At 50.7% G+C, this 14,100-nt stretch overlaps 1 protein-coding gene across 2 annotated transcripts in view; it reads left to right on the forward strand.

Annotated features, from left to right (window-relative positions):
* The window catches only part of LOC140429187 (cadherin-related family member 2-like), a 313,290-nt gene that overhangs the window by 185,875 nt on the left and 113,315 nt on the right, over positions 1-14,100 (forward strand). For both annotated transcript variants that reach the window (XM_072515860.1, XM_072515861.1), the window contains 2 exons: positions 938-1,546; positions 4,190-4,261. In XM_072515860.1, the coding sequence (XP_072371961.1) occupies positions 938-1,546; positions 4,190-4,261 (681 nt within the window). The remainder of the gene's footprint in view (positions 1-937; positions 1,547-4,189; positions 4,262-14,100) is intronic.

Genomic DNA, 14,100 nt, shown 5'->3' on the forward strand with positions numbered 1-14,100 from the left:
CTCTTATAGACAAGCACCCCCCCCCCCCCCCCCCCCCCATGGGCCGGACCCCTGGTACAGGTAACCTTGCACCTGGATCCCTTGGCACTGCCAGCATTGCACCCTGACAGGCCCCTAACAGCCTGGTAGTGCCACCCTGGCAAGGGTGTCTGGGTTACAATGCCAAGATGCCAGGGGGAGTGCCAGGGTGTCACCCTGCCCTATCTACAACCACCCAGGGGCCCAACTCCTCAGCAAGACCCCCCCCGAGGTGCCATGACAACTGATTCACGACTTTGTGAACCAGTACCAGACGGATCCCTTTGAGGCCTCACTGACCAGATCGCGTCATGCCGTGAGATTCCGTTGAATCTCGTAAGATGTTTCGAGTGTTCTGAATCTCGATCCAGGCCTCTTGTGAGATTCAACGGCCTCATCCTGACATCAGGCCGGGCGCGAAGGGGCCGCTGAATCATCCACTACATGTTTTCCCTTCACGAATGAACTGAGGGGACTTGGCAAGGTGGACACCAGGAGGATCTGTCCACTTGTGGGGGTGTCTAGAACCAGGGGGCACAGTTTAAGAATAAGAGGTCTCCCTTTTAAGTCTGAGATGAGGGGAATCATTTTCTCTCAGAGAGTTGATGGTCTGTGGAATTCTCGTTCGCAGAGAGCAGTGGAGGCTGGATCACTGAATATATTCAAGGCTGAGTTAGGTAGATTTTTGATAGACAAGGGAATCAAGGGCGATGAAGGAATAGAGAGGAAAGTGCAGTTCAGATTTCAACTAGATGATCAAGTTGAATGGTGGAGTAGAAGTGCCAAATGGCTTACTCCTGGTATTAAGTCCTATGTTCATATGTACCTAATCCTATTGGGCATTAAGATTAATTTGTTCTCCAATTGGATGATTAATGTTTGATATTTTGTAATAAGTCCACTGAATATTTGATTGCAGATCAATGCGTTGTTTCAATATGGGCCACAGACAATGATGTAACTGACCCAAACCATCTAATAAGCTACAGAATTGAAGATGGGGCCAGGGGACAGTTTATTCTCAGTACAGAGCAAGGAGACCTGCACCAGTATGCCGCATGTATCCATGTAAACCCAGAGTCGAGGCTTGATTATGATGGAGGGCCACGCAAGTATAAACTAACTGTAGCTGCCAACGATTTTGGCTTCGATCCCAACACGGGTTGCACAACGATTGAAGTGGATATTTTAGATGTCAATGATGAAGTTCCTGTTCTAATCGGAAGTTCACTCTCTGACGTGTTTGCAAGAGAAAATGGGCGAATCAATACAACAGTCGCTGTAATTCAAGCTTTCGACCCAGACACTGATGCAGAATTGCACTTCTTTATAAGAGGAACTGAGTGTCTCGATGACAAGGGGGAAAGGCTGAGCACTTCACTCTGTAAAAACTGGTTCCAGGTGATGGAGCGATCTGGGTCTTTGTTTTACGCTGGTCCTGTTGACCGTGAAAGTGTTCAGGCTGTCCAGCTCAGAGTGCAAGTTGTGGACTACAACACAGTTCTTTCTTCGGATATGAGTGAGGAAGGTCAGCTCCACTTGCACTGTGCTTTAGAAACAGTTTCTGTGCTTTCTTCACACAGAAGCAGACTTACACTTTTGGGGGCTTTCCCTCTTTACAGGGCCCCTCACGTCACATACTACCCTCTGGTGATGTGACGACCCACCTCAAATGAAATCAAGCCCCGCTCCCAATTACATCAATGCCCGCCTGACCCCACCCACCCTCAGCTCACACAATGCTATCTGGCCTGGCCTCTGCTCTCACCCTCGCTGGTCCGGTTGCCCAGCCCTCCTCACTCTCAGCTCTGGCCTCTGATCAAGTCATTCCGCTGCTCCCTGAAAACCACGCCAGCACCTGCCCAGCCCTCGTATCACCCGACAGCTCATCTCTCGCTTGAGTGGCCGGGCCTCAAGCCTCGATGACCATGTGTGCTCCTGGCTGGCTGGCTGGCTTTATGTGGTCTGCCTTGGCCTCTGCTTTTACCCTTATTTGGCAGCCTTGCCTACGCCGATCTCCAGCCCTGGCTTACTTCAGGCATTATCTGCCCCCCCCCCCCCCCCCCCCCCGACCCCCACACACACGGCCCAGCCTCTGTTCGTTCTTTGGTTGGCTGGTTGCCCACTCACCCACCTCAGCCCTGACCTGGAGATCGAGAGTCACCCCACTGCTCTCCTCAATGGCTGTTGGCCAGTGCCTCCTCCTCGGTCCTCGCTGAAGGCCATGCAGGCTCGCACCCAATGTAAGGACGGTGACCTCACCTTTTCCTCAGGCTGCCTGCCCCGAATGTCAAAACCTGGAGACTGCTTCACGAAAGGAAAGTTCAGAAACTTCACACCAGACAGTCAGGAGACCTCCCTGAACTGCTGTCAAGTCTCTACCATTTTGCAACGTCTAGAAAAGTTTCCTCGCTCTAACGGGACTCAGAGCCTCTTCTAAAATAGCTCTGTAAACCGCTGACACTAGCCCCTTCTTCAATCCCCCTGTCGTCAGCACCTCCTCCAGCAATGTGGAGGCCGGCTCCTCTGGGAAAATCTGTATCTTCTTTCTGGCAAAAGCTCGTATCTAAACATTTCCCCCTGCTCCAGCCCATACATTCGCTTCCAGCTCCTTCAATCCTGCAAACCGACCCCTAAGAAACAAATCTTTCAGTGTGTTAATCCCCTTCTCCTCCCATTTCCAAAAATTTCCATCCCATCTCCCTGGCTCAAACTGTGGTTCCCCCGAATCGGCATTTCCCTTGACCCTGCCCCCAACCCGAAGAGTTGGCGAAACTGCCTCCAAATTCTCAATGAAGCTATCATTACCGGACTCCCTAAGTATTTCCCCGGGGCTATCGGGAGCGGCGCTGTTGCTAGTGCTTTCAATCCCGACCCCCTGCACAAACTGTCCTCCATTCTGACCCACTCGGAATCAACCCCTCTTACCCAGCTCCGCACCTTCTCCACATTCGCCGCCCAGTAGTAATACATCAGGTTCAGAAGACCCAAACTCCCTGCCTGCCTTTCTCTCTGTAGTAGCACCTTTCTAACTCTGACTACCTTCCCTTCCCCATATGAACGACGTAATCCTTCCCTCAATCTCTCTGAAAAAAGCCTTTGGCAGGAAAATCGGCAGGCATTGAAAAATAAACAGAAATCGCAGCAACTAGTTCATTTTAACCGCCTGTACCCGACCCGCCAGTGACAGAGGGAGACTGTCCCACCTTGCCAGATCAGCTTTCACTCTCCCCACCAAACTAGAAATGTTGTACCTGCGGACACCCAATCTCAAAAACCGATACCTTTCCCCAACTACCAATCGACTCTCACAGTCATTTCACAGAATTACTTTAAAAAAAAATTTAGAATACCCAATTCATTTTTTCCAATTGAGGGGCAATTTTGCGTGGCCAATCCACCTAGCTTGCACATTTTTGGGTTGTGGGGGCGAAACCCACGCAAACATGGGGAGAATATGCAAACTCCACATGGACAGTGACCCAGAGCCGGTATCGAACCTGGGACCTCGGCGCCGTGAGGCCGCAGTGCTAACCCACTGCGCCACCGTGCTGCCCATTTCACAGAATTACTTGAGGTCCATTCCCATCAGCGCAGAGGTCAAAAGGTGATGTCGGGCCTAGCTGTAATGAAGTCCAAGCCCCTATTTCGATTGAGCCTCAGGCCTACCTGTTCCAATGAAGGAGCCATTTTCTGCAGACAGTGCATGCTGACACTATGGAATTTACAAGCCATAGTCTTGTGCTGGATACTATAAAGACATTGTGGTTGTTTTCTGCGGGTTATGTTATGAAGAAATGGCAATTTCTTGTTAATATTATCAATATTTCAGACAATTATAACCCCTCACAATCCAGTGACCAAGTTGCGTAGCAAACTAATTGCACAAATCTACCAACTAAGCTCCACAGAGCTTTGCTCATCATTTCCCATTTAGAATGACAAAAATTCCTTGCCTGTCCTGCTTGTAACTACTCCCACCAGGAGATCCACTGTCATGATTGTCACATTTGTCTGTCTTGTGCTACCCTCACCCATCCGCTGCAGCTTGTCTGCAACCACTTTGTGATGTCCGTGATCCAGCTATACCTAGTTTTACCGTTCCTTCTCCTGTCCTCCTCTTTTCCCTCTGGAAGCGATCTCTCGATAATTATTAACTCATATTTTTCAGGACATATCAAAGTTATTATTGCTGATGAAAATGACAATCCACCAGTGTTTACCAGGACAGAATATAAAAAGGGTGAGTGATGATTATTAGCTGTTAAAAAATAAACACTATAACATCTATTGATGTTGAGAATAATATGATTCCCGTGGACTTGTCAACTGGCATTGGCCAATTTGGCTCTGTGTATTGAGAATGATAAATGTGAACAGTTCCAATGACAGACTCAACTTCACCGTTTTGTTTTGGCGGCTGCCTCTTTTCATAAAATTTACAACATAGAAACGGGGAATTTGACCCAAATGGCATTGCCAGCTCCACACAAGCCTCCTCTCACTCTACTTCAATAGATCAGAATTTAAAGTTTATTCATTGTCCAGAGGGAATTTAAAACCTTCCATAGCCAAAGGCTTGCATTTAGTCTGTCATTTCTTTTTAAAAATAAATTTAGAATGCCCAATTACTATTTTTTTCTCAATTAAGGGGCAATTTATCAAGTCCAATCCAGCTACCCTACACATCTTTGGGTTGTGGGGGTGAAACACGGGGAGAATGTGCAAACTCCACAGGGACAGTGACCCAGGGCCGGGATTCGAACCCAGGTCCTCAGCGCTGCAGTCCTAGTGCTATCCACTGCGCCACATGCCACCCCCTTTAGCCTGTCATGATACAAACCCCCATTTCCAGAAGATGACTGGTTCATCTCAGAATCACACAGAATCGCAGAATCACAGAAAAATACTGTGCAAAAAAGGCCCTGCGGCCCATCGCGTCTGCACCGCCCCATGAAAGGCATTTAATCGGCCAAACCAGGGGCGAAATTCTCATGAAACGGTGCGATGTCCGCCGACTGGCGCCCAAAACGGCGCCAATCAGACGGGCATCGCGCCGCCCCAAAGGTGCGGAATGCTCCGCATCTTTGGGGGCCGAGCCCCAACATTGAGGGGCTAGGCCGACGGCGGAGGAATTTCCGCCCCGCCAGCTGGCGGAAACGGACTTTGTTGCCCCGCCAGCTGGCGCGGAACTGACTGGTGGAGACCGTGGCGGAGGCAGAAGGGAAAGAGTGCCCCCACGGCACAGGCCTGCCCGCGGATCGGTGGGCCCCGATCGCGGGCCAGGCCACCGTGGGGGCACCACCCGGGGTCAGATCGCCCCGCGCCCCCCCCCCCCCCCAGGACCCCGGAGCCCGCCCACGCCGCCTTGTCCCGCCGTTCAAAAGGTGGTTTAATCCACGCCGGCGGGACAGGCAATTTATCGGCGGGACTTCGGCCCATCCGGGCCGGAGAATCGAGCGGGGGGGCCCGCCAACCGGCGAGGCCCGATTCCCGCCCCCGCCGAATATCCGGTACCGGAGACTTCGGCAACCGGCGGGGGCGGGATTCACAGCAGCCCCCGGCGATTCTCCAACCCGGCGGGGGGTCGGAGAATGACGCCCCTAATCCCATTTGCCAGCACTTGGCATAGCCTCGAATGTGAAGACACACCAAGTGCTCATCCGGGTACTTTTTAAAGAATGTGAGGCAACCCGCCTCCACCACACTCCTAGGCAGTGCGTTCCAGAACGTCACCACCCACTGAGTAAAAATGTTTCTCTTCAAAAACCCCCTGAACCTCCTGCTCCTCACCTTGAACTTGTGTCCCCTCATAACCGACCCTTCAACTAAGGGGAACAGATGTTTCCTATCACACCTGTCCATGCCCCTCATAATCTTGTACATCTCAATCAGGTCGCCCCTCAGTCTTCTCTGCTCCAGCAAAAACAACCCAAGCCTATCCAACTCCTCTTCATAACTTGAATGTTCCATCCCAGGCAACATCCCGGTGAAGTGCCTCTGCACCCTCTCCAGTGCAGTCACATCCTTCCTATAATGTGGCGACTAGAACTGCTCACAGTACTCCAGCTGTGGCCTCACCAATGTTCCATAAAACTCCGACATGACTTCCTTGCTTTTGTAATCTATGCCAAGATTGATAAAGGCAGGTATAGCATTATGCCTTTTTCACCACCCTATTAAGCTGCCTTTCTGCCTTCAGAGGTCTATTTACAAACACGCCAAGGTCTCTTTGTTCCTCAGGACTTTCCTGTGTGGTGCTATTCATTGAATATTTCCTTGTCAAATGGCTCCTTCCAAATTGTAACACCTCAAACTTTTCAGGATTAAATTCCATCTGCCAATTTTCTGCTCATTTGACCATCCCGTCTGTATCTTTCTGTAACCCAAGACTCTCAGCCTCACTGTTAACCACCTGGCCAATCATTGTGTCCTCCGCAAACTTACTGATCCTACCCTCCACATAGTTATCTAAGTCATTTATATAGATGACGAATAGTCGGGGAACTAGCACAGATCCCTGTGTTACGCCACTGCACACTGGCTCCAATCAGTAAAGCAGCCATCTGTCATCACCCTCTGTCTCCTACAGCTCAGCCAGCTATGAATCCACCTTATCAAGTTCCCCTGTATCCCATGTGCATTTGCTTTCTTTATAAGTCTCTCATATGGAACCTTGTCAAATGCTTTGCTGAAATCCATGTAAACGAAAAGAACTGCACTACCCTCATCTACACGTTTAGACACGTGCTGAAAAAATTAAATCAAACTTGTTAGGCATGACCTCCCTCTGACAAAGCCATGCTGACTATTCTTGATAAAACCTTGCCTCTCCAAGTGGAGACACATTCTCTCCTTCAGAATTTTCTCCATTAGTTTCCCCACCACTGACGTGAGACTCACTGGCCTGAAGTTCCCTGACTTATCTCTACAGTCTTTCTTAAATAGTGGGACCACATCTGTGGTTCCCCAGTCCTTTGGCACCTCTCCTGTGGCCAGAGAAGAATTAAAAATTTGGATCAGGGCCCCTGCAATCTCCTCCCTCGTCTCCCGCAGCAATCTGGGATACAGTTCGTCTGGGCCTTGCGATTTCTCCAATTTTAAACCTGAAAACACCTCCAGAACCTTGTCCCTCCCTACAACAACTTGCTCAATAACCTCACAGTCTCTCTGCCTCCTCATTCTCTTGGGGGAAGATAGATGTGAATTATTCATTTAACACCCTCCCAATGTCCTCTGGCTCCACCCACAGATTCCTCCCTTGGTCCCTCATGGGCCCTAAACTTTCCCTAGTTATCAACTTTCCATTGATATACATAGAATATTTTGGGATTTTCCCTACTTATACCAGCGAGAGATTTCTCATATCCCCTCTTTGCTCTCCTACTTGGTTTCTTAAGCTCCATCCTGCACTTTCCATACTCCACTAATGCCTTTGATGATTTGCTCCCCTTATACTTATTAAACGCCTCTCTGTTCCTTCTCATTGTATCCTGAATATCTGTGGTCATCCATGGTTTTCTGGTCTTTTTACTCCTTCTTATTACCCTAGAGGGAACATGTTGGGCCTGTAGCCTCTCCATTTCTTCTTTGAACACCTCCCCGCTGCTCTTCTCCCCACAAGTAACTTGTTCCAATCTACCTTGGCCAGATCCTGCTTTATTTTGCTGAAGTCTGCTCTCCTCCAATCCAAGATCTTTTTCTGCAATTTGTCTTTTTCCTTGTCCATAACAAACTTAAATTGCATCATGTTGTGGTTGCTATCACTAAATTACACCCCCATTTATCACATCAACCACCTGTCCGGCTTCATTCCCCAGAATTAGGTCCAGCACTGCACAATCCCTTATTGGACCCTCCACATGTTGAGCTAAAAAGCCCTCTTGTACCCATTGTACAAACTCTGCTCAATCTAAGTGCTTAGCACAATGACTATCCCAGTTAATGTTGGGAATGTGGAAATCACCCACTATAATTACCCTGTTATTATTTTTACACACTTCTGCAAATTGCACACATATTTGCTCCTCAATTTCCCACTGACTATCTGGGGGTCTATAATAAACACCGAGCAACGTAGCTGCCCCTTTTTTATTCCTATACTCTACCCACAAAGCTTCATTTAATGCCACCCCCAAGATATCAACTCTCCTTACTGCAGCAATTGACTCCTTTTTAAAAAAAAATATATTTTATTGAAATTCTTCAAACAAAAATGTTTCCCTTTTTACAACTCAACAAGGGATTGTACATTAACTGGTAAATAACATTATTTAAATAATATAGTGAACTTACAACAAAAACTAAAAAAGAAAAACAAATAGCAAAAACACAGAATAGTGCTCCCCCGCCCCCCCGTTGCTGCTGCTGTCATTTCTATCTTTTCATTATCGTTCCGCGAGATAGTCAAGGAACGGTTGACACCGCCTGGAGAACCCCTGAGCCGATCCTCTCAACGCAAATTTTATTCGTTCCAATCTTATGAACCCTGCCATGTCGTTTATCCAGGCCTCCACGCCCGGGGGCTTCGCTTCCTTCCACATGAGTAGAATCCTACGCCAGGCTACTAGGGACGCAAAGGCCAAGACGTCGGCCTCTTTCGCCTCCTGCACTCTCGGTTCTTCTGCAACCCCAAATATAGCTAACCCCCAGCCTGGCTTGACCCGGACCTTCACCGCCTTTGAAATTACCCTTGCCACACACCCCCAGAACTCATGCAGTGCCGGACATGACCAGAACATGTGTGTGTGGTTCGCCGAGCTTCCTGAGCACCTCCCACACCTGTCCTCGATCCCGAAAAACCTGCTCAGTCTTGCTCCCGTCATATGTGCTCTATGTAGAACCTTAAATTGAATCAGGCTAAGCCTGGCACACGAGGACGAGGAATTTACCCTACTTAGGGCATCCGCCCATAGCCCCTCCTCAATCTCTTCCCCCAGCTCTTCTTCCCATTTTCCCTTCAGCTCCTCTATCATCGCCTCCCCCTCGTCCCTCACCTCCCGGTATATTTCGGACACTTTGCCCTCTCCAACCCATGCCCCCGAAATCACTCTTTCTTGGATCCCTTGCGTCGGGAGCTGCGGAAATTCCCTCACCTGTTGCCTCGTAAATGCCCTCACTTGCATGTATCGGAAGGCGTTCCCTGGGGGCAACTTATATTTTTCTTCTAGCGCTCCCAGACTTGCAAACGTCCCGTCTATAAACAGGTCCCTCAGCTTCCTAATTCCTGCTCGCTGCCAGCACTGGAACCCCCCATCCATCCTCCCTGGGACAAACCTATGGTTATTCCTTATCGGGGACCACACCGAGGCACCCGTCACTCCCCTGTGTCGCCTCCACTGCTCCCAGATCCTCAAGGTTGCCACCACCACGGGTTTGTGGTGTACCTTTTCGGGGAGAACGGCAGCGGCGCCATCACCAGTGCTTTTAGGCTCGTTCCCTTACAGGACGCCATCTCCAGCTTCTTCCACGCTGCTCCCTCTTCCTCCCTCATCCACTTACAGACCATCGACACATTGGCGGCCCAATAGTAGTCGCTCAAACTCGGCAGCGCCAGTCCCCCTCTGTCCCTACTGCGCTGCTGGAACCCTCTCTTTACTCTCGGGGTCTTTCCTGCCCACACAAAGCTCGTAATGCTCCTATGAATTTTTTTAAAAAAGGCCTTTGTGATCAGAATGGGGAGGCACTGAAACACGAAAAGAAACCTCGGGAGGACCACCATTTTAACTGCCTGCACTCTGCCCGCCAGCGACAGCGGCACCATATCCCACCTCTTAAAGTCCTCCTCCATCTGCTCCACCAGTCGCGTCAGGTTGAGTCTATGCAGGGTTCCCCAGTTCCTGGCCACCTGGATCCCCAGGTATCGGAAGTTCCTTACCACTCTCCTCAGCGGCAGAGCATCTATCCCCCTACCCTGTTCCCCGGGGTGCATTACAAAAAGCTCGCTCTTCCCCATATTTAGTTTGTATCCCGAGAACTCTCCAAACTCCCTAAGTATCTGCATTACCTCTGGCATCCCCTCTACCGAGTCCGCAACGTATAGCAGTAGATCATCTGCGTAGAGCGACACTCGGTGTTCCTCTCCCCCTCTAAGCACCCCCATCCACTTCTTAGAATCCCTCAGCGCTATGGCCAGTGGTTCAATTGCCAACGTGAACAGTAACGGGGACAGGGGACACCCTTGTCTTGTACCCCTATGTGGCCGAAAATACCCCGATCTTTGCCGGTTTGTGACTACGCTTGCCATTGAGGCCCCATATAAGAGTCTGACCCATCTAATAAACCCCTCACCGAACCCAAACCTCTTCAGCACCTCCCACAGATAGTCCCACTCCACCCTATCGAATGCCTTCTCTGCATCCATCGCCGCCACTATCTCTGCCTCCCCCTCCGGTGGGGGCATCATCATCACCCTCAGCAACCTTTGTACATTAACATTCAGTTGTCTCCCCTTTACAAACCCTGTCTGATCGTCATGCACCACCCCTGGGACGCAATCCTCTATCCTTGTCGCCATCATTTTGGCCAGCAGTTTGGCATCTACATTTAGGAGTGAGATAGCACTGCAGCGGGTCTTTATCTCGTTTCAGGATTAGCGATATCGTCGCCTCCGACATTGTCGGGGGTAGCATCCCTCTTTCCTTAGCCTCATTAAAGGTTCTCGCCAAAAGCGGGGCCAACAGATCCATATACTTCCTGTAGAATGCCACCGGAAACCCGTCTGATCCCAGGGCCTTCCCTGCCTGCATGTTCCCCAGTCCTTTAATCACCTCATCCACCTCGATTGGCGCCCCCAGACCTGCCACCTTCTGTCCCTTCACCTTCGGGAACCTTAGCTGGTCCAGAAAGTGTAGCATTCCTTCTTTTCCCCCCGGGGGTTGGGACTTATATAGCCTCGCATAAAAGGTCTTGAACACCTCGTTCACTTTCCCTGCTCTCTGCTCCATATTTCCCGTTTCGTCCCTAACTCCCCCGATCTCTCTCGCCGCCATCCTCTTCCGAAGTTGGTGGGCTAACTGCCGGCTCGCCTTTTCGTGGTCAGCAGGTCAAACTCCGTCTGTAGTCTTTGTCTTTCTCTGTATAGCCCTTCGTCTGGGGCCTCCGCATATTTTTTATCCACCCTCAAAATCTCCCCCACTAATCTCTCCCTTTCTTTGCCCTCTTGTTTCTCCTTGTGGGCTCTGATGGAGATCAGTTCTCCTCTAACCACCGCCTTCAGCGCTTCCCATACTACCCCCACCTGAACCTCCCCATCGTCGTTGACCTCCAGGTATCGCTCAATACACCCCCTCACCCTTCCGCAGACCCCCTCGTCCGCCAGTAGTCCCATATCTAGTCGCCAGAGTGGGTGCTGCTCCCTTTCCTCTCCTAGTTCCAGATCCACCCAATGCGGGGCGTGGTCTGAAACAGCTATGGCCGAGTACTCCGTTCCTGCCACTTTCGGGATCAGTGCCCTTCCCAAAACGAAAAAGTCTATCCGGGAGTATACCTTATGGACGTGGGAGAAGAAAGAGAACTCTTTAGCCATCGGCCTGGCGAATCTCCACGGGTCCACTCCCCCCATTTGTTCCATAAATCCCTTAGGTGCCTTGGCCGCTGCCGGCCTTCTCCCAGTCCTGGATCTGGACCGGTCTAGCCCTGGATCCAGCACTGTGTTAAAATCCTCCCCCATTATCAAATTCCCCACCTCCAGGTCCGGGATAGGTCCCAGCATTCGCTTCATGAATCCCGCGTCATCCCAATTCGGGGCATATACATTCACCAGCACAACCGCCTCGCCCTGCAGTCTGCCACTCACCATCACATATCTGCTCCCACTGTCCACCACTGTGGTCTTAGCCTCGAATTGATACTCGTTTCCCCACCAGTATTGCCACCACTCTGTTTTTCGCGTCCAACCCTGAGTGGAATACCTGTCCCACCCACCCTTTTCTTAGTCTAGCCTGATCCGCCACCTTCAGGTGCGTCTCCTGGAGCATGACTACGTCCGCCTTCAGTCTCTTTAAGTGCGCAAACACCCGTGCCCTCTTAATCGGCCCATTTAAGCCTCTCACATTCCACGTGATCAGCCGGATTGGGGGGCCATTCACCACCCCCCCTCGTCGACTAGCCATCCCCTTTTTTAGGCCATCTCCTCATCCAGGTCCCACGCACCCGTCTGTCCCCCAGGCAGCGCCTTCCCGCCCCGATCACCTCGTCTCTTACCAGCTCCCCCTTGCACTCAGCAGCAGCAACCCAGTTAATCCCCCCCCGCTAGATCCCCCTCTAGCTTGATTACTCCCCCCATATTGCTTCCGGAAGTCAGCTAACTCTGGCTGATCTCGGCTTCCCCCGTTCACTCTTTGACCTCCCTGCATGTGGGGCTCCCTTCCTTCCTGCGACCCTTTTCCCACTATAATTTCCATAGCGCGGGAAAATACCCGCGCTTTCCTCTCGGCCCCGCCCCCTATGGCGCAGTTCCCTCATTCCCCTTCCCTGTCCCTTTTCCCACCGGTGCCCACATTTCCTCATGTCCACCCCATCGGGGGGGAGAAAAATTCCCCGTCCAACATTGCTGTGCAATAGCCCTCCCCTCCCCACTTTACGTTTCTGTACCACCACCTCGCTGCTTCTCTCCAAACATCAAACTCTCAAATCTAGTCCAGTTTCTCTTCTTGGATGAATGTCCATGCCTCATCCGCCGTCTCGAAGTAGTAGTGCTTGCCCTGATGCGTGACCTACAGTCGCGCCGGCTGCCGCATCCCAAATGTTATTTTCTTCCTATGGAGCACCGCCTTGGCCCGGTTAAAGCTCGCCCTCCTTCTCGCCACCTCCGCACTCCAGTCTTGATACACCCGTATCACCGCATTCTCCCATTTGCACCGCCTTCTTGGCCCAGCTCAGGACCATTTCTCTATCCCTGTAGCGATGGAACTTCACCACTATTGCTCTTGGTGTTTCACCTGCCTTTGGTCTTCTCACGAGGACCCGGTACGCTCCCTCCACTTCCAGGGGGCCCGTTGGGGCTTCAGCTCTCATTAGTGTGTGGAGCATCGTGCTCACATAAGCCCCAACATCATCTCCCTCTGCTCCTTCGGAGCTCCATCGCCTGGACCTTTTGTGTTTCCTTCTGTCCCTCGATTGCCAGTAGCGTCGGCGCCAGCACCTCTTTCTTGAGCTCCTCCACACATCGTCGGAGAAACCATCTGGGCTCCATCCGCCGCCATCTTGCTTCTCCCTTTTCTCTGCCGCTGCTCCAAAAGATCCTTCGCCGCTCCTTTCCATACACACCCAGGGGGACTCCTTCCTTCGTCACCCCACACTGGGTTAGGTCGAAAGAAAATTCCGTTGGGGCTCCCGATAAGAGCCCAAAAGTCCGTTGGAACGGGAGGTGCCGAAACGTGCGGCTTAGCAGTGCATCACCGCAACCGGAAGTCAGCAATTGACACCTTAACTAACAGTGTAATGCATCCCCAACTTTTGCCCCCTACCCATCCCTCCTGAAGATTCTGTATCCCGGGATGTTCAAGTGCCAATCCTGCCCCTCCGTCAACCATGTTTCCGTGATGGCTACTATATCATAATTCCATGTGTCAACCCTCGCCCTTAACTGATTGGTTAATACTCCGGGCATTAAAGTAGAGGCCATTCAGTCTTGTCGTAGTCTCCTGAAACCTTTTACCGCTGTATTCCCTTTGACATGATTGTTTTTCTGTGATACACTGTGTCCCTATTCTGCGAACAGTTTGTATCCCCTCCCCCTGCCAACTAGTTTTAACTCCTCCCAACAGCACTAGCAAACCCACTAGCAAGGATTTTAGTCATGCTCAAGACTGTCTTTTTACAAGACATTTTTACCTTTATTGCTGCCAACAAGCCTGTTTTCAACAGATGGCGGGACATGTACATTTCCGATCACTGCTGTTTCTTTATTTTGCCAAACACCTTAAATTGAGGGGCAATAAAATAAAAGATTTAAATATCTATTTCAGTCTTCAATATCTAGAAATACTTGCATTCATAAAAACCCAAAATGTTTAAACCTCCTCAAGTGCTTGCAACTTATAAACACAAAATTCTATTCATATCCCCACATCAATGGCA

The sequence above is a fragment of the Scyliorhinus torazame genome, chromosome 9, assembly GCF_047496885.1.
Source record: "Scyliorhinus torazame isolate Kashiwa2021f chromosome 9, sScyTor2.1, whole genome shotgun sequence".
NCBI lineage: Eukaryota > Metazoa > Chordata > Chondrichthyes > Carcharhiniformes > Scyliorhinidae > Scyliorhinus > Scyliorhinus torazame.